At 35.9% G+C, this 21,467-nt stretch overlaps 1 protein-coding gene across 5 annotated transcripts in view; it reads right to left on the minus strand.

Moving 5' to 3' along the window:
* Nucleotides 1–5,840: 5,840 nt before the first annotated feature.
* Nucleotides 5,841–21,467, minus strand: part of SLC7A2 (solute carrier family 7 member 2) — a 52,099-nt gene continuing 36,472 nt past the window's right edge. For 4 of the 5 annotated variants that reach the window (XM_027735396.2, XM_027735400.2, XM_027735397.2 and 1 more), the window contains exons 4-12: nucleotides 18,774–18,939; nucleotides 18,292–18,428; nucleotides 17,410–17,632; nucleotides 14,804–14,943; nucleotides 10,968–11,070; nucleotides 9,372–9,577; nucleotides 8,898–9,064; nucleotides 8,208–8,316; nucleotides 5,841–7,643 (exon numbers count right to left, since the gene is read on the minus strand). In XM_027735396.2, coding sequence (XP_027591197.1) covers nucleotides 7,456–7,643; nucleotides 8,208–8,316; nucleotides 8,898–9,064; nucleotides 9,372–9,577; nucleotides 10,968–11,070; nucleotides 14,804–14,943; nucleotides 17,410–17,632; nucleotides 18,292–18,428; nucleotides 18,774–18,939 — 1,439 coding nt within the window. In that variant the 3' untranslated portion in view covers nucleotides 5,841–7,455. Of the gene's footprint in view, nucleotides 7,644–8,207; nucleotides 8,317–8,897; nucleotides 9,065–9,371; nucleotides 9,578–10,967; nucleotides 11,071–14,260; nucleotides 14,398–14,803; nucleotides 14,944–17,409; nucleotides 17,633–18,291; nucleotides 18,429–18,773; nucleotides 18,940–21,467 lie in introns of all 5 variants that reach the window. The other variant, XM_027735401.2, reaches the window with a different exon arrangement.

Raw genomic sequence — 21,467 nt, forward strand, 5'->3', positions numbered from 1 at the left:
GGCGGGAGCGGCCGGGGCGCTGCGCTGAGGGGCGGGCGTGGCCGCGGGGCCGGGCCCCGGGCGTCTCGGCGGGGAGGAGCCGGGAGGGGCCGGAGCTCCTGCGGGTCCCGCTGCTGGAAGGGCCGTCGGCACTGTGCTGCCCGGGGGGCCGATGCCGCGAGCACCCGGTCTTCTTCGCTGAGAACCCCATATTCTGAGCAGAGCTGCACCCTAGACACGCTCGACCTCGGGGGCACCTGTAGAGCGTCACTGCTCGCAGCGGCTCGGCGGTGACAGCCGCGCTTCGCCACGCGTGGCTCTGCACAGGTGCAAAGCTCTTGGCTGCCTTCGGGCCCGTAGCTGGCTCGGCAGAGGGGAGCGGGGCAGCGAGGGCTGTGCAGGTGGTGCCACAGGTGACCCTGCAGGTGCACGTCGGGCACAGAACAGCGCTGGCCTAAGACAGCAAGAGTACGTTTTGAAGTCAAACTATTGCACTCATACCAGCCACAGCAAAGAGACTCCCAGTAGCTCAGGAAAAGCTGCCTCAGTGGAAAACAGAGGAAGTATCTATGTTCCCATTTGGGGCTCCATAGTCCGTGACAATTTTCATGGATGCCTGTGTGAAGCACACTGAGAAGGTGTAGGCATCTCTTCACTGCTTAGAGATGAACGTGATAAGCTTGACATTTGCAGCATGTATGTTTATGCTCACGCTGGGCTGTCAAAAACCGTTTCTTGAAATTTGAGGGTTTCCTTGGAGGAGAAGGGAGCAGAAAATATGACTGGAGGGGCCACAAAGGTAGATACAAAGCAAGGTGAAGACACTGGACTGGAAGGGGGGAAAAACAATGGCTGTCAGAGATCACAAGTCTGAACTGTAGTAGACAAGACCACAGTTCAGTGTGAATAAAACTAAACAGGGAATGGTGTCCCTGGCCACAGCTCCATGGCCATAGCAGATGTGAGAGCAGAACAGCTACAGACCTTGAAGGAAGCAGAGGATTCATCTGCATCCACACACACACGCACAAATTAGAAAGGATATGCTGCCCTACTCTCATAAATACAGAGACATGCAGAGTTTGGATACCTGCTTGCCTGAGCCTGCTCCAAGACTTCATCTGGGGTAGTTGGTTAGTGTGAAAAATCCAGTAGGGCCCAGGTGTGGAGTAAGATGATGAAATTTCATTATTTCTTTTTCATTTTATTATCGGTATATCCTAGACTTGTTGTCCATTACCTGTAGTAAATTAAGAAAAATACTTGGGTTTTTTTGCTACAGCATATTTTAAAAGTCTTTCCCCCTTTAAACATGCCATCAAATATTATATTCTGAAAAGGTTATCAGTCTTTGTTTTAAGGTAAATGAATCTCAGAGATAACTCAGAAAATATGTGTAGTATAAACTGCAAATTTGCATTTGGAAATATTAACAGTTCCTGCTTATGATGAAGAGTGGGCTTTTTTCTTTCATCTGCAAAACTGCTATTTGCAATTCTGATGTGCCTTCTTAGGTCAAATATCCCTTTTTCTTTCATATATGGGGTAGGTCAATAAGCTAATGGTGTCTGAGCTCCACATATTAGTGTATTTTGGAAAACATGGTAATAGCACATGGAAATAACACTCAGACTGCACTAATTTTAAGACATATTTAAACTGACATATACCTTTTTCCTATGTAGATATATGCAATGAAGAAGGAAAATGATTTTATGAATTTTGTGTCCTAGTTTTAAATGAGTATGCGTGAAAAACCGGCCACATTTTCATTTATCGCCATCAGAAGAACTAATGAAAATCTGCATGTAATGACCCCAGTTCTCCACAAGAGTAAGCCAATAGCTTAAATACATCTTTTCAAGTAAATGTTTTAAATGTGATACTTGCGGAATGACTCTCGTCCTCATTTAAATCAGTGGCCCTGTTCCCACTGCTTCATGGGACCAAGATTTTCAAGACCAGTCTTAGTAAGTCTGTATGTACAATACAGACTTACATGACTATTAATAATTTGAAAACTTCATGAGGAATTATATAAGAGTTGCAGTATACCTCTGAAAAAATCCAGTCATAACTCCTCTTAAGTCTGTGAACAAAGATGATTACCCAAATGTCTCTAAAAACAGTGCGGAGAATAAGCTTGCTTTGGCAGTGGGGTTCTCATTGTCAAGGCTATCGTTATCCATTGCCCAGACACATGCTTTTATTCTCTTGCTATACCCACAGTACTATCCAAAGTTGAGGAAGGTTTTGGGGTTGGTTTGCTTCAGTTTTTTGGGGGAGTTGGTGTTTTGTTTTTGTTGGATTTTTTTTTTTTGCTGTTTTGGTTTGCTTTTTCACAAAAAAGGGAAAAAGAAGACAACAATGAGTTTGCTCATCCAGCTTTGAGGTTGGGTGGATACCAGGAAAATGCTTGGTGCTTCAGAAAGTTGAGCAGCATGAATGCTGAGGGCTACTCACTCCCTCTGGAAATCAAACCTAACATCATCTCTGGCTTGGCACTGTACCACAAGATGCCTAAATCTATTTCAGTGACTTCTTCAGTGCCTTGAAGCAAGCAGGAAACAAAGATTGCTACTATCCTCATCTCCAGACCGTCCTCATTTAAACATAAAATGTGGTTGTGTTTTTCCTCTATAAAAATGCATACAAATTATCATGTTATTTATTTTAAATGTTCTGTGATTTGTATAATGTCATGACATTAGATATCTGGAATACTAATGATTTGAATTCATTACATTATTTTAGTGTTAACTAAAACTATAGTGGTGTTTAAAGTTACAGCTGCTGTATGAAGTACATACAAGTGACATTCAGCTTTATTTAAAAAATATGGAACAAATACACAATTTTTATCCCACAGAGCACATTTTACAGTAAATGAAAACCAATGCAATTTTCATCAGAATTTGGAACTAAGGTAACTAAAAATGTCACTGATAACAATTCTATTGTAAAGTGGGAAAAAAGCACCATATTCTTAAATATAAGCATTTTTACATTCATAAAAATTCAAATATTTTTAATTTTGGTAGAGCACTTCAAAGAAATAAAAATTTGTAGTTTAAGTTGCATCATAATCATCTTATCAACATTTTAAATGCTCAGCAGCATATAATATAGAAATAATCACTAGAATGTACATATGAACAAAAAGGAAAAGTTAAAATGGATATGAATGCTAATGTTTTTTTAAAGTGATGCACACATAACTGTTTTTAAAGATATGAAACACATATTTCATGCTTTACTTTCTGGTAACACAAAAGAGAAAAGCCTTCCTAAACATCCAAATCTTGGTGAAGCTGGAGTTTACCTGGCAAAAGGCTCATGAAACATAGAAAGACAATAGAATTTGTCCAACTGAAAATTTAAAAAAAAAAAAATAATATATATATACATAGTTCTGCATGTCAATGCACAGCAATCCTTCAACTTAGCTAATGTTAGGGAGTTTGATTTCTAAAATCAAATGGAAAATAGATCAACACATGGTAAAGGCATTATATTTAGCTTTGGAAAGGTCCAACTATTAAAAATGCAGAGGTCCTCAAAACATATACCTGAAAGAAATGTACTAAAGGTACAGGAAATTAAAAACAAATACAAATATCCTATACCATATGAAATACCTCCTGCTTTTTCTGTAAAATATATATTTGCTTAACACTGAGTAACCTCAGTGCTTTCAGTGAACATACTGCAGTTTGTACAAACTTCCTAGCAAGTCTAGGAAGAATTAGGGCCAAAGAGCATTAAAAAGGTGCTTTTGTTTTCTTTTTTATGCACTCAAGTAACACATGCCAGCCTTTTTGTGAATTAACTTCCTACCGTAAAAAATGCACCTCAATGTCAAAGGCCTCATATCTGAATAAAATGATTGCACAGTCCCACACAGATTTCCTGCATTGTCAAGGATTTCACCATCTCAGGATGCTTATGGCACACTGATATTGGCACTTGTTAAAACTTCCATGAAAACACTATGCCTTATATTTCTTAAATATATATATATGTATATATATATATTTGCATAAATTTTAAGGAAAAGGGGACTAGACTTGTATATTTATCATCTAATAAAATAGGAAATCTACATTTAAGCTTTACCAAGTTTTGCCTCTAAATTCATTTTATCATTTGAAGTTTCTGGATGACACAGTTAAATTCATATATGTAAGTAACTCTGTATCACTACTATTGACATTTATTCTGATAGTTCTCCAACAGCAGATAATATAAATGGCTTTAACACATGGAGACATAAACATATTATGACAGATTTCAGGAATCTAACCAGCATTTGTTGTGCAGGAAAAAGCATACTTATAGAATAGTTTCATCCATGATAACAAGCAATGAAATCTAAGTTACCTCATAAAACTTTCTATTGCAGAATTAGGACTGGAATAGCACGAGAACATCAGTTCAGATAACATGAATGATTTGGAAATGTTTTATAACTCTTATTCCTCAGAACAAAAAGCACATTTATTTGTGCTCTGTTAAATATAGTTTTGGCTTACTTTCTTAAATCCAACTAGGTAAAAATAATTCTTTTATCTAATGGCATATTGAGAATGTACCAATGCAAATAAAGTTTTTGGAGGATTTTTTTTCTATAAAGGAAGAAAAATCCCAATAGGCTACCTCCAAAAATAGATATTTTGTATTAACACATTCCATTATTATTTGCACAGAACAATTTACAATATCAACAACTGTGTTAAAAAATAACAACAATTTAGTTCCACTGGACTTGTGCTTTCAGCTGCTCTCTCAGCAAGTACAGACATAGAGCAAATGTGAGGACAAAATCAGGATTTGTTTCATCCATAGCTCTTGTGTAAGGACTAGCATGGCATGTCCTTTGCTTCTGCAAAGCCCCACTAAAGCATCTGGAATTTCACGACTGCATATACAAATGCATATCAAACTTACCATAAATATCTTACTTATGGCTTGTCTGGTTTTACTCAGTCACTGACTTATAGTTACTTTAACTATACACACATATAAATAAGCTTTGCACAGTTGAAGAAACCAGGAGTACCCAATTACTTTCCTTTAATTTCATTTTATATCTTATTAGTTATGTGGATAGTTCCCATGCTGCAGCTCCTTCCATCTCCTTTAGCAACATTTGTACAGGCACATTCTATTGTTTTTAAATAATTTCTCTAACAAGGAGCAGGGAGGAGAAATATTCATACAAATAAAAGGGGACACTGTCAATACACAAACTGCTGACACATCCATTAGGTAAATAAGCTAGAAAATTTATTTCCTTTAGTTCTCTCCAGAGGCCTTTGCTAGCCTTGCTTTAGTCAGAAGTTTATTATATTGACAGTATCCTTTCAAAGGAAAATTCCAGTGCAATATAGAAATTATTTTAACCAGTTCATCAGAATCACTATGGGCCAGACAGGTGCAAATGCATAGACAGGTGTGCACACATACATTCTATATGAGGGCCTTGGGAGGGAATGCAGTCTTTCTTGCACATCAAAGAGCAGCAGCAGTTTGCACCTTGGGAGCCTGGCTGGCCTGCTCTGTGGCATCAACAGCCATAGGAAAAAGTAAGTCTGTGCTTCCCACACACTGAGATTTGTAAATCATTTTCAAAGAGCTGTGTTTCACTGTAGGCTTGTAAAGACATCGTACAAAAACTTTACATGGGTGCTGCTGACTTGCTCCTACAGCAATGGCTTTTTTTGCAGCTGAGGATTTAAGACTACTGAGAAAGAAGTAATTTTAAGATTAAAAAGAGTGCTGTATTGCTCTGAAAAAAAAAAAAAAAAACAAACAGGAGAGAGACAGAAGCAGCCTAACTAGTTTGGGAGTTTTTTGTTGTTTTTCTTTTTTGGGGGGTTTGGTTGTTTTGTACTTTTGGGTATTGTTGTTGGTTGTTGTCGTTGGTTGGTTGTGAAATTCCAGCTATTATAAGGTGCTTTTCACTGTCAACCAATATAGCTCTCGTGGCATCTAAAGTTTTTACATGTAATAACAGAGATTAATACTAATGATTAGTACCAGCAACTCTCCATGACAAAGTCCAAGACAGTTCTTAGTCTAGGGAAACTGTTTTTGTAAATACATTCTTGCAAAATGACTTCATACTGTAGAATCCTTCATGGGACTTGAGCCTACTATTTGCTGAGAAAAAGTGCTAAAACGTCTGGGTGCCTTTGAGAGGTGACATGACTTGTATTGAAAGAGGAACAGTTTCTATTTTTATCAGCATTAAAATAACTGTTCACCCAGCACTGCCACAACAATTTCGTTCTTTACATAAATTAGCATTTAGACATCATACCCACATGAATGGATTTGTGGACGTAGGTAGGCTTTGCTCACAAAAAAGTGCTGACATGTTTAAGGCTTAGTGAAGTGCAGAAATACTGTTCTGACAAGGTTTTTTTCCAAAGCTCATACCTCTGTTTTTTTAAACCTCCCCTTCCATCTGAAAAGAAAGCTGGGATTTTGTGCATTAAGTCTTCTGAGGAAAAGCCACGTGTAACACCAATATCAGAAATATCAGTTCTGGCATATGATAAAGGAAAAGAAAGTATTACTAAATGAGTAGTAAGGAGAAAAACTTGATGACTGGTGTATGTAAGTACCAAATTATGTAGTCAGGGATAAAATTCTGGCCCTTCTGAAATCAAAAGCACAGTACTTGCTAAATCACATATGACTGTCACTGTCAATACTGTGACCAACAGATTAGTTCCCAGATGCTTTTGCAGAAAACAACATAGCTCCTCTTGAGAGTATTATTCTATACACACTTCTATACAGCATCTTTTAAAGAAAAGGCATTCACATAAGTAGAAATCTTGAATATTATTAGAGGGACTAAAAACCTTTGAAGTATCTTTACTGCTTGAGTTCTCTAGGACTACTGATTAGTAGTCATGATTAATAAAGGTAAGCAATTATTTCTTTTTACATAAATATATGGTCCTCTACTTTTTACAAAGTATCTGATCCATACAATTACCATTCATTTTGCAAATAGTTTCCAGGCTTGAATGAAATTTATCTCCAATGAGAGTTACTTCAGTAGAAAGAAGAAAATTTAGATTGTGACCAAAACATGTAACAGAGATAAGGAGAAGGTATGAAAGGCACTTGTGTCCACAACACATTGTCAAATATTCAGAACTTCTGGCAGACGGTTCTAAAATTCTTCATATTTGATGATTGCCAGTGATTTTGGATGACACTTCAAACAATGCCTCCAAATTTTTGCTTGCCAAAGGGTACTTTTCTTTTTTTTTTATATATAAATATTAATCTCCATGCTGTCAGTTCTGAAATGATGAAGATGGATTAGCAGCTTGTCCAAAATATCAGTCAGGCCTTGTAGTAAACACTTTCTAGAAGCACAATGTTGGCAGAAAGCTTTTGAAATTTCAGTCTGCAAATGTCAATTAAAGGTTTAAAAGATTTGTGTGTTGGCAGAGATTAACATTCACTTGTCCTTTCATGTGGAAGAAATTGATCCCTTTCATTTGCATTTTCAGGTTCATCCAGTTCTTCCACAGGATTCTTCTCTTTCAAACCACTATTTTCTGAACAAGAATCATCATCTCCATCATTACGATGACCTTCAACACTGTGTCTGATGCCATAAGCGAAGTAAATGAGGAAGCCTTCCAAAAGGAAAAAAAAAAAAAAGTTCACAGAGTTTTCAGTCAAGTAGTGCATTAAAAATGCATATATTTCTCTCTGGCTGAATATATTTTGCAAAACAATTTTCTTCTTCAGGTATCTGAATCAGAGCTCATGCTTCAGGTCTTTCCTGTTTCTATGGGTAATTCCAGTGCATCATTTTTACATAATTAAATGCTCTAATAGGTCATGGAAACTACTAATTTATGTCTAGATGGAATGAATACAATTTCCTAGATCTAAAAGGAGAATGACTGATATACTGGGAAGAAACCTTTTACAAACAGGTTTCTACATAATTTTGGCTATACTTACTAGGAAAAAAAATTGTGGCTTATTGGAATTCTTCTTTTTACCTCAAAACTATATCTACGATTTTGACTGCATATAAATACTTCTTCTGAAGCATGCTCTTTTTTGATCAGAAATATAAGCTGACTTTTAATACATCACAGAGGTTTTTTTCAAATATTTAAAGGAAAAGAATGTTCTAAGATGAGATTCATGATTTCTAGTTTATGAAGTGACTGAACAGAATTACTTACCGAGTGCCATCCAGAAGCTAAATCTAATCCAAGTTTCTCCACTTAACTGCACCATCAAGTAAATATTTACCAGTATACTGAATGATGGCAAAAATGGCAATAGTGGAACCTAAAAGGAAATATTTAATATATTTATATTAAATATATATTTTTTGCATATCACACTTCTGTTATATAACAAAAACTAGAGGTAACACATATAACCACTAATAAAGAATTGAACTTTTATTTGCTGTTGTTATATAGTGAAATTGTCTTTTTCATTGGGTTTAACCACCAGTTTCTACATATCTTAAAAACTCTTAAAATACATTGTGTTTAATATATATTCTCTAAGGCTGTGGAAAAACTTTCCAGTTTTCTGCTGAACTTATACTAATAAATTCTTGTATTTACAGCTGAAAAATATATTTATGTACATATCACTTCTTTCTGAAATGCATCTCCAGCTCCACCAGATTCCTTGACTTTCATCACTATACTTCATTATTTCCATTAAATAATTGATCTTAGAACATAAGTGAAAGCACAAAATGAAAGGACTTATACTCTGGGAGGTATGAACTATATTGTGTGATTGTACTCTCATCAGTTTCTGAACTGTTTTCCAGTATCTGAGTTCTCTGTCCCACTCGTTAGAATCCATCAAAACCTCTCATTAGAGAATAACAGAGTAAATATGTTATTCACCATAAAGGCCATTTTCTGCTGGTTTTGAGGCTGTCTTTGGATGAGGAGAATGGTAACTATGAAGGACACTGCTAACACAGCAAGAAGGCCAATACTCCAGGGCTCCAAGTTAGCAATGAAATGAATCCCATATGTAGTGAGGACACTCAAGCCACAAACCAAGCAAGCTGTATGACAAACAAAATTATAGAAAAAGTCAATTTCTGCATTGAAGAGGAAGTGACTTTTAAGAAGAGTTGATAGCAAGTCTTCAATATGTAGTATTATCATGAATATATTTAATTAAAAGAAAATATACTAGACTGCAGATTAGATCGATCCATCAAGAAGTATAAAGGCATAGAATCATTATATAAAAGCAAATTAATTAGGACAGAAAGAAGGCATGTTATCAGTGAATTTTTAATTCTGTCTTTAATAAAATTCCATTATTTATGTTAATGCATATATGAGTTTGGACAGCTGAATACTTACCTAAGAGGCTCACTAAAAAGTTAACAGTAGTTGCTGTCTGCTCAGTTGGTAAACTGGATGGATTAATCAGGGCCTGAAGACTGAAGCGATTCTCTTCTATCATATTTATCTGTGATTCACTTACTGCAGATCCCCTTTCAGCTGCAGCCAAAGCTGCTTTTTCTGGAGAATATTTTGGTTCCTCATAGGTTACAGTGGGTTGGTATCTATGCATAAAACAAGCAGGATAATAAGAAAACATGAAGCTTACTTTGGGTTTTGAAGCAATATGAATCTAGGAATGTATTTAAATACTAAATTCTTTGCAGTAGTGCATAAGAATTTCACCATTTATAACTGTACTGCAATAGTGTAGGAGTTGGATTACAGGAAGGATGCTGGATGAGGCATCCTGGGAAATGAAGCCCCGAAGTACTCCCACACATGGGCAGTGAGATGCCCTTGGTAATTGGTCAAGGGAGTCACATGTTACTTTGAGGTGCATATAAAAGGTGTCATTCAGCATCCTTCCTGTAACCCGATTCCTACACAATAGCATCGTTAGTCAGTATCATATATAAAAAAACTATAGCAACTCACTTTTTGGATGGGTTTTTGGGGGATTTTTTGAACAGTTTTTAAAGCTACCTGAATGCACAAATGGGTCAGATAAATGACCAGTCCCGTATAGAAAGAGGGGACAGGCTCTGTTCGTCAACAGCAGAGAAAGTTCCTGACTTGTTTCCCATCCTGTAAGAGGCCTCCTAACTGCTTAAACTGAAATTTTACATCTGCTTTGTTAGCATTTAAGTGTATTTTTAAAAATACATATGGTAAATGAGTCACTATAGAATAAAACAGTCTTCTCTTTTAAAGTGTAGATTATTGCAACAATGAATTTTAACTGAATTTAAGCTGTTACACTTTTCTAAGTTAATCACTTACCCTTAAGTAATAAAGACTGACTTTTCAAGGACAATTTTCTTTTAAAAGAACAATACATAATAAAGTGAGCTATAGCTACCAATATATAAATTTCATTCCACAGTTTACAAACATGATAGATACCAGAGTTTTACTGAGAAATATTTACAATCTCTTTCTTTGAGAGATAATATTTGTTCTCTCTTTGAAGGCTTACCATATCTTGAAGCACTTCTCTGATCTTACATTTCTGACTAGTGTAAAACAAAGCAATTATTTGAACTTGTTCATCCTGTGAAGGACCTAGAACATCTACACCTTTCACATATAGTCCCCAAAATGTAATAGGCATGATGTAGAGCAAAGACTGTATTCATATCAAAATATCATTTGTTGAATTCTGCACACAAGCTTATATTTAGTACCTTTGGGACTAATGCTTGGACCAATACTACTTCTGGAAAATAAAAAGTGTCTAGATTTCACATGAAGTTTTGACTTGACTAACTGCTATACTTCCATGAGAATATACCATTGCTTTCTTTGACGGGTCACTGCTTCTTAGAAATAATTTATACACTTACAGCTATTGGCCATCTAGCAAAAAACATGCCCTGTAAATGTGACTTCTCTTTATTTACTGACCAACACAAAATAAATCACAGTAGAATATGAAGGCTGTGTTTGACTCACCTAAGGATGAGGACACAGGTTGCCACAAGTGAATAAGCAAGAAGTGTACCAATAGACATCATGTCCACTAAAGCCTTTAGGTCAAACAGAAATGCCATTATAGCTAAAACAGAAAAAATAATGCAAAATTTCCATGAGATTGACATAGAATCATTCAGATCGGAAAAGATGTTTAAGACCATCAAGTCAAACCATAAGTGCCAAGATTAATATTAAGACATTTTAAGCTAAGATTTTCAAATTTGTCCAGAGTCTAACTTTACATTGTTTTATGGACAGCAGTATGAGTGAAATCATGGTAATCCTTAAAATCACATTTTTGAAGCCACTGGTATAGTTCCCAAACCTAACTGCCTACAGTTGGGAATCTAATCTATATAGATAGGTACTGATGAGCCGTACAGTCATGCTGCATAATCAAACGCTTCCTATTGAACTTATTTGGACATAAGTATTTGCACACAATGGGGCCATATTAAAAACATATTTTATAGGATAAGGTTCAGATCCTGCAGCAGAATCTCACTAAAGCTGAAAGGATGGATCCCACTGTCAGACCAGGAAAAGTAATCCGACCCAGTTAGTCATTGGGGTGTAAAATTTCTGCTGACCTGGGAAAAAGCTCTATGTAGAGAGGACTTCCAGAAGTTGTCTCAAATAAAATAGTTTTGCGTTTTGGGGTTTTTTTTAATGGTTATCCTACTAAAAATAGTTTTCAAGTGGCCTTCAGGAAAGGCCAGCAAAATCTCACAAGAATTAATTTTTTTAAGATCATTCAACTCAGAGGCAGAAATTTTTATGATCCTGAGAGTAATTCTAGAAATCTTGTGTCTATAAAAGCTAATGTCACATTCCTTTGGAGATTCTGGAATGTATTTGTTTGTCTATGCTGTCTGCACACAGATGCACATAGTTCATCAAGAAATTAGCAGAAGCCATCACTAAATGAAAGGCTAATTCCAATTTGTATTTTATTAACATTTTTGAGATGCAGACTTTTTGAAGCATCTCAAACATCAAATCTCAACATCAAAAGAAACTTAAAGGTAGCCTTTATTCACTGTGTTTATATGCACACCCAAATTTTTCTATATTCAGAAATATTTATATTTAATATTTGTTACTTTTGTTATTTTTTTGTTAATATTTGTTATTTGTTAATGTATTTGTAAACGGGTGCATAAGTGCACAAACACACAGACACATTTTCGCCTGGTATTTGATCCCGAAGGAGGAAGCAAAATGTGATATTCTGAAAACAAGACTGCTGGATTACAGAATTTTTATATCATTTGTGAGTCTCCTTTTCCAATTAAGGAAGGCCATCCTGTTTTCTTTAATGACTGCGGATGTTCCTGAATCAAAAAATTAATCTGCGGAGTAGATTTCTGAATACCTCACTGCTTTTCATGCTCAAAAGTGCATGGGTAAGCAAAGCTGAGGAAGAACAGAACCTACTATAACCTCATGTACAGTAGTTATATTTAACTTTTAATCCTAGCTTCAAAAGGCTACTCTGTAGTCCAGAATGTTCTTTAGCATAAGAAATAAAGTGAAAAATGCCTCTGTTTCTTACTAAGGGAAAAAAAAGGCACAGTATCGCTTTTCCACTTCTCTTAATTCTACTCCAAGAGACAATGGTAGATCCATTTATGATGAAACTGGACTGACACCAAAACATTTTGCTAGACTTTCGCCATTGCAGTTATCACCTGTGAAAAGGTAAGTCACATAATACCATGAGACAGTTACCTCAGCTGTAGTCTTGACCTGGTAACTTTAATTAAATGGCCAAACATCTAATTTCCTTAACATTTCTTAAAGCTATAAGACTTTCATGCTACAAATGCATAGAAAAATCAGATCATATAAGCTCTTGCATACATCCATAACTATTCTGGCAGAACTATTTTTGGCCACAAGTTACCAAGTATGTTGGGGTTTTTTTAATAGAAGAAGAAATTACTCTTTCTCCAGCAGTAGATAAAGCTGTTTTCAGATCAGCTGTTGACACACCAAATGCCCCAAACTCTCTAAAAGCAGTCCGATGAGGGTTGCAGCATAGCTACAGTGAGGGCTGTGTAACTGCATCAACCACTTTACCAGCTGGGGAATACGGTTTTCCTTTTTCTCATCATTACTGTGATTTCTGATAAAGATCTTGATTTTATCCCACAAAACCACACTTCCAAATTATTGTAGGAGAATATGTCGATAAGATAAATAATATAAAGTTGAAACAATAAAAGTAACCCTAAGCAATTTATTTGTACTCTGACCAAAGAAAAGGGAACTGATAATAATGCTTCATGTGGGAAGTCTCCAGGCAATGACTGTGCCTTTCCACATAATTGTCAAGTACGTGGTGTGAGCAGTTCCAGTCTTGTGGCATCTGAAAATACCCTGCCTATAAATGAAAATATTGTGGTCTCATTTCTGAACCTTTTATTTGAGATAGCTCAGTTGGTTAGAGCATGGCACTAACACCAAGGCTGTGGGTTTGATGCCCACATGGGCCATTCACTTAAGAGCTGGGCTCGATGATCCTTGCGAGTCCCTTCCAACTCAGAATAGTCTGTGATTCTGTGACAATCCACTCAAATGACAGAATTTGGGCACAGCTACATGTACCTCTGCAAGAAGTATGGACAGAATTGAAACAGTTGTATGTCAAGAATTAACATTAAGAGTTGGCAACAGCTCCCAAAATACTGTTTTGCTAAAATATATGTAGGCATGTATGTGTGTACATATATGTGCAGACACACATAACCCCCCAACATACACACATATCCCTCAACCACAACTTGGTAAGCCTCTACAAAAACAGAATCATTTTCTCTGAAAGACAATTAAAAAATCTTTGTATTTTACACGAAAATAGACCCTGCTGAAAATATAATTTTTTTCTTATATCTCATAATAAAAAAATGTGTCAGTTATTTTCCCCCTCCCTTATAGATGTGATAAGTATATTATGAGTACATCAGACAAGGAAACCCTGTCAGTAGAGCATCAGCCTAAGGGACTCAGATTAAGTAATAAGCTTATTCACCTACAATGGGTTAATATTTAAAAAAAAAATTGAATTCTTTGACATTAAGGCCATCATCACCACCACCATGATTTGCATGATCGGGACTTCTTACACCCTTTGATTACTCAGTAATTTTATTCCCATTGTACATGCAAGGATAATTAACAAGCAGCCCTTTTCAAAAATATAAAGTACCATGCACGTGCATAGAGTGTTTAAATCTCAGCTTTAAGTAACACGGGCTTTGAGAGCTTACCAGAGATGACCCCTGCTGTCAAGGTGGCAGAAACTGGTGCCTGCCTCTTACTCACTTTGGCAAGAAAACTAAAGAGTAAACCATCGCGTGCCATGGCAAACAGAATTCGGGGCAAAGGGAACATAGAGCCGAGAAGACTAGAACAGAAAAATGTATAGTTCAAATACAGGTTATTAAAAGCACAATGCTTTATTGGTAAACCCAACTACACAAAAAGAAAGCTTGGAAGAATTAATGGGCTCAGGCATAGTTTTCCTTAGGCTCTGTGTTGCTGCTCTTGGTTTTTTATTTGGTTGACTGATGTTCTTGGTTTTGGTTGTTGTTTATTTTGAACCTAGGCTTTGAAAGCACTCGAGATTAACCAGCAGATACAAAATCTGCAGTAGAGAAAAGTTTTACTGGTAGCCTACTTTACCTAGCAACAAGTAGATTTGACCATTTCAGTCCGAAGCACGTCACAGCTGCACAACAGTGGTTTATTTTCATATATGCAACATGTTTAGCAGTGCACCTTTCTTTACAATGATCAACTCTTAGTCTCACCTGCTACTGCACCAGACGATAGAGTAGCAACTAGTGGGGTCTTCGTTTTGGAATTGATTTGAGCTAGACATTTGAAAAGCAACCCATCCTTCGCCATAGCATAGATTACACGTGGTATTGGGAAAATGGATCCAAGAAGACTGAGTAAAAAGCAAACACATGCAACATGGCAAACAGTTCATGCAGAGTTGTATCATGGAAAAGGTAAACCATGTTAATTAATGGCATCTACAGAAACAAAATGTATGGCTGTAAGACAAAACCAGAAAGCCCCATAGCCCAAGGTACTACAGGTCAGACACAAATAGAATTTTTTTTTTAACTGCAAAGTTGATTGCTTTTTTTTAATTATTGTTTTTTTTAATTGATTTAGGTAATGAAATTGTGTCATCAGGCAGAATTCAGATTAGCAAGATAACTCTTGCCATCACCATAGTTCTTGGGTGTTAGTGGACCAGAAACATGTTCCAGATCACACTAACTATGAAATTAAGCTTTAGTATTCCTGGAGAAAGTCTGTCAGTCAGAAGCAGCAGCAAATAAATAAGCATTAGTATCATCTCTTTCACGCTGTATTTTCATGTGAGGCTGCTGATTAACAGTAATTCAAAGTAAGCACCATACAAGTATATTGGGCAGATTTTTTCTTTCGATTAAAGCACCTCTAGGCAAGCTTCATTAAGATTGTTCCTTTTTTTTTTTTTTGGAAGAAGTAAAGCTAATTAATTTAGATTTGTTATTAGTAAGACACAGAACGCTTTTAAACTATTGATAACTTGAAGCTCTTAAACATACTTCTTGAATTAGGTGATTTCTTTCACTCAAAGAGAAATAATTTTAATTAAGAAAACAAAACGCAAAATTATAGCCAGTATAACCTCTGCAGCAAGCACACTAGTTTTTAACCAGGTGAATGGTTTCTTTTCTTACTTTGCAAAATTGACTGTATCACTTAAAGAAGGCACAGCTTTTACATACCACAGATGCTAAATACATCCAGTAATACTTGTGAGACACAAGTGTTTAAGTTAGACATGAGAGAAGTTTTATTGCAAATGAATGATTTTGATATATGAATGTACCTTCCAAAAAGAATGTTTCTTTGCAGCTGTAGCTTTGTAAAACTCATTTAAACTGCCCTTCTTCTAGTACATTCATATATATAATGTAAATATTAACATCTTTACCCTGAGGAAACACGTTCATGAAATAACATAGTATGAGGTAACTGTATAAATCAAAAGAATCATCCCAGAATTTTTTCTTAATTATACCTCTACACTGAGGAATATGAAGTACACTTTCATTTGTTTTGTTCTAAACTGACATCAGTCAACAGACTGAAAGATTAATCTCTCCACAGAAGAAAATATAATTCTTCACCGGAATACACTGGAAAAATAGACTAATAGTCCAAATTTCTAAAAAAGCATTTTACCATCTCAGTTCATTTTGCTTTCCAATATTAATTTCTTTAACTTAGTTTCTGCTTCTATGCAACTTTCATTATTTATCAATGTAAAGGAAAAAATCAGTAAAATCCTCCAAACTGAGGGGACCATGACAACTAGATAGAAAATAACTATAATCCCAGGATGAAATGTCTAACTGTGACATTCTTCAGTCAGCTCTACAATTCTTTTAACATCATTCTGGAACTATTTCCTTTTTCTATCCCCTCCTACATCTAAATATTCCTTTCCTTTAAACCACTGTCCACAGTCAGCATGCTCATCATCTTCAGGCTGCTTACAAGGTTATCTCGGAGCGCTGTTAGCATTAGTGCTTCCACAGGCATCATGTTTGCCTTTGTGGAAAGGCAGCCAGTATTCTTACCACCAAAGCTCACACAAATGGCTCCTTACTTACATAAGCTCAGGTAAAAGATTGGCATCAGCATTTTTCAGGCCCTGAATTTAAGTATCGAGCAATTCTCTATTCTGTGAAAGCGTTTATACCACATCAAAATTGGGGTGTAATATATATGAATACATACTAATATATCTCATGCCCTCCCTGATCTTTTTAATCAAAGTAACATGTTAAGATTACATCCACAGTTTCACAAAGGGGAATAAATTATAATATTTTGACAGTTATAATCTATATCACAAATACCCACACAGAAACCACAGGAAAGGATGATGTCAGAAGACAGAGTGGCTACTGGAGGAAAACAGAGACAGGCAACAAAGATGAGGAGTGGAGTTTAGTTAATCCTCTCTTCAATTTTGCCTGTAAATGCACAGAGCCCATAGAGCTGCTGAGTCATCAGGAATGGACAGCAAGAAAAGACAAAATGGGTGAGGTTGATTTTACCAGTTAATAAAGATAACTTGCAGGTCATATGTTTGAAAATACATACTTTAATAGTAAGTTTCTACCAAAGAGATAGAGTTCAATAACAGTACAGTTAAAAAAAAAGAAACCTAAATTAATGCAGCTACTGTGATGTAGACCTGCTTAAGTATAAAACTTGCTTATAATACTTACTGCTAATTCTTTGCATGGGCTGAGCCTTCAAAATGAACATGTGAACATACATATAAATGTAATATATTATTCATCAGCTTTTCCCAGCAAAATCAGTATTTCAATGTCTTTACCTTGTAGACAAAGCACAGAGGGATCCCACTGCTACAACGTATTTAGCAGGACCCCATGCAACATATTCAAATGCTACTGGCAGAGGACTTTTCTCATCCAGCAGATAGTATGGCATCATAAGTGTCAGTGCAGCTGAAACCCCAAAATAGGCCATGAAGCAGACAAGCAGGGACACCACAATTCCTATGGGTATGGCTTTCTGAGGATTCTTGACCTCTTCTCCTGAAAAAAGGGGGGAAAAAAACCCATCAAAAAATTCTTATGAATTTGCACCTTCAGCTTTAAAAGATAACATCAAAGACAAATTGTTTGTTAATCTAAGTCATATCTGTAATAGAAGTTTTAAAAATCTGAGTGAAATAAGCTGAGAGACACAGAACAAAACCCACTATTTTGTTGTCAGAAATAGCATTAAAATAGAGGTAAATTAAAGAACATAAAATACATTATATTTCTAGACTACTCAGAGCCCAGTATTTCTAGTTATTTACCTACAATTCATAGTTCAATGTACTCATTCCCTATCAGTCATATGCAAGCCAGCCTTTAGAAGAGACACCTCATGTCAGAAAATTGTAAAAGTGAGCAAGTGATTAACATTATTTGAGCGGAAAAATTGTATGCTAAGCACTTCTCCGACTTAGAAAGCAGCAATTAATTTCTTTAGAACAGGAAGAAAATAAGCAAAATCTCCTACTTCCTCCCATAACTATAGCCACATTCAGGAGTGAACTTAGTTCACTCTACACAGACTGAAGAAGGTTTGGAAGAAAGCAGAGTAAGAAGAGTAGACAGATTGTTATGTTGTTTGTGCGTTTTATGGGGGTTTTTTACAAAAAAATCATGTTAAACATAAATACACAGACATATAAATACTATACCAGTTGTTGCAATGCAGTCAAATCCTACAAAAGCATAAAAACACGTTGCAGCACCAGCCAATGTTCCTGTGAAACCATATGGCATAAAGCCACCACTCCCATATATACTTGTCACATTTTCATAGGATGAGATGTTCCTATAAAGAAAAATACAGCAGAAGGAGAACTTATTTTTTCATTATTGGTAGGACAAACACATGCACTCTCCTATCCTATCACTCTAGAGAAACATGTTAAAATGTTCTCGTCAAGACAGAGTTCTGCTTTACAAAACTGCACGAGATGACATTTTTATGTCCAAGCTTGTAAGAAAGACAAAAATAACAGCAAAAGGAAGAATATACGAATCAAGTAACCATCATCTTACTCACTTTGAAGTCTGTGACAAAACATATTAAAACACCAATAGTGTATATATCAATAAAATGTGTAACAGAAAACTGCTTGGAACACGAGCAAGTAAATAGATTTTTAAAAATTACTTTGTTACTGCAGTAAGGTTTCTGAGATATTCTTCACTTATTTTCCAGTTGTCAGCATCTCCTTTCACAAAACCAGAAATCATAACGAAGAGTAGGACCAAGATGTTAATAGCAGTGAAAATTTTATTCACCCATGCAGATTCCTTTACTCCAAAAGATAAGAGACCTGTAAAATAAAAATATTTTATAGATGTGAATGATCCATTAAACTGATAAAATAGCATTTTAAAGAAGGTATATATGCAAGTAGTGTTAATAATACTAAAAAACAAACCAAATTTTATACTTCTAAAAAGCAGTAGCACAAATTTACTAGACTCTTTAACAGCATGACAATAGGAAAATGTATTGGAAACCACAAAAGAAAAAGCTTCTTTAATGGTATTCTTTAAGTATTTAAAAATATTTTGAGCAATGGCTACTTACTGCTTCTCTGAGATGCAAATCCATATCTCTATTTTAATCCATGGAGCAAAAATAGCTACAAGAATTCTATGCTTTGTAAAAACAGGTTGGTGGAATCTATTGTCCTTACAGAACAATTATTCTTTAGATTAAGAATAGAAGTAAAATTATTAGATTAATAATGTAACCTATTCACATTTTCCAGGACACGTTCATCACAGAGTAAGTCCCGTTTCCTAGTTCAATAATGAAACCTTTAAAAGAAATCCTGTTCATAACACTGATGCATACAGATCCTAGAAAAGAGTATGATATGAAATACACATCCTTTAGCTTACAGAGTAGTGCACTTAAACAATCTGAAAGTTATTCCATCAGGATTATACTGTGTCATTAGATTTATAACAATTTTAAGTGTACTAACAGCTTAATGGAAGAGCAGGCAGTGAGCAGATCAGGAAAAATTAAATACAATTGGAAAGCTTTCACAGGTCCTTTACGCTCTAAGCATTTCCACTTATCACATACATACTTTACCTCATTATTTAGAGATTAAGTCTGAAAATTTTAAGCCTCTCAAAATCATGTCTGAAAAGTTTCTGACTCCAGTAATGAGACATTTGCTATCTTATCAGAACACAGAAATTATCTTATGAGATATATTTTTCTTCACCAACAGCATTTTTATTGGAAATAAGTGTATGGTTTCTTCAGCTCAGTTTTTTCCCAAAAAGTTAGTGCCTTAGTCAGCCTAATACAGTATGATTCATAATTTGTGCATTTTTTAAGTCCTTTCTGTAGAAAAAAAAATCCCAAACCAAATTTCTGTGTACTTTTCCTTGTGCTTAGCACGTAATATTTTCTGTAAAACATCACCTGCTATTCCTATGATTCAGTTTTGCACAGCTCAAAATCCAATTACTGTGTCTTGCTCAGCCTACACAGCCCTGATCCATCCCCACTGCCTCTCCTCTCAGCAGTGAATTCCACCCAGTTTGGTGGGTTTGGCTCCTTGGGACAGACACCAGGAGAGGCAACTGAGGATGAAAAGACAGGACACAAATGAAAACTCAGGGGCAGTGACGAAGCACAGGACAAACACTTTGTCTTCTATCAGGAACCTCTAATTCTTATGTTCTGAAGCAGCAATGGTAATGGAGAAAACATAGAAAGCGGTAGCATCTGTACTAGCACTGTATAGTTCAGTTTGTGGAGTTTCAGTGCTCTGCTATTCAAAGTGTTACTTTTTCCTCCTTTATTTGGAAGAGGTGAAGCTGAAATGTCCATCCCACCTGAGGACATAAGGATCTAAACTGGTCCTATAGGCAATTCTGAGCCACAAACATGGCAGGATGCTGGACTGAACCTTGTCAAGTAAACTCCCGGATCTTCCTAAGTGTAGGAACTCATCCTTTTGTGTACAGAGACCTAATAAGAGCTTCAGATGCACTGGTCAGTCATTCTAGCATTAGGAGTCAAACAGAAATGTTTTCCTGGGTCCAAAAAAAGCCACTCGTAATAGAACAAGAGAACAGGAGGTTACATACATATAAAAAGTTTCACTTTCCAGAGAAGAAAAGCTCCTGCTTCGGTTTGATCTATAGAGAGGCTGAACATGACAAGACATCTGCTGAATAATGAAATGCTTCTAGTATTGCCTGAAAACAAACTCTTCCTGCTTCCTTCACTCCCAGTGGCAGTAAGAATGTTTCCTTGTGGAAAGCAATATTTAATGCAAACAGGAAATAAGTTGCAATATTTTTGAGTTTTCTGATCTCTCAAATAGCATGTAGTTGGTGTCAATTTTTGTGATTTAAAAACATGATACATGAGTAAAGATGAAAAAGAAACAAGACTGAGAAGAGTATAGACATGAAAAGTTTACTCAGGTTTCAAACTGGTCTTTTGCTTCATACCAGTACCTTAGAGTGCCCTTTAGCTCAAATAAATTCTAGGATAGACAACTCTTTTGAAGACTTAAAGAGAAGAACATTATTTTATACAAAAAACCACGAACAATTTAGAGAGCAAAAACCCCTTACAAATGCCCACATTTCTTTAAGGAGACCACATCACATCACCGAACTACAGAGCTTAACCTTAAGGTCCCTCCGAAAGCATTTATCAGTGATAAAGCCATGAGAACACACAGAACTGTATAATTTTCCTGTTACCATCAATCTGTATCATGGGTTTTATAAAAGAAGTACTGGCAAGTGATTATGTCACGTCTCAGCTTCAACAGAAGAGGGTACACATGAAAATTTGATTATATACATTTAATTCACA

Source organism: Pipra filicauda, unplaced genomic scaffold (assembly GCF_003945595.2).
Source record: "Pipra filicauda isolate LSUMZ 115617 unplaced genomic scaffold, ASM394559v2 scaffold57_size4234018_pilon, whole genome shotgun sequence".
Lineage (NCBI taxonomy): Eukaryota > Metazoa > Chordata > Aves > Passeriformes > Pipridae > Pipra > Pipra filicauda.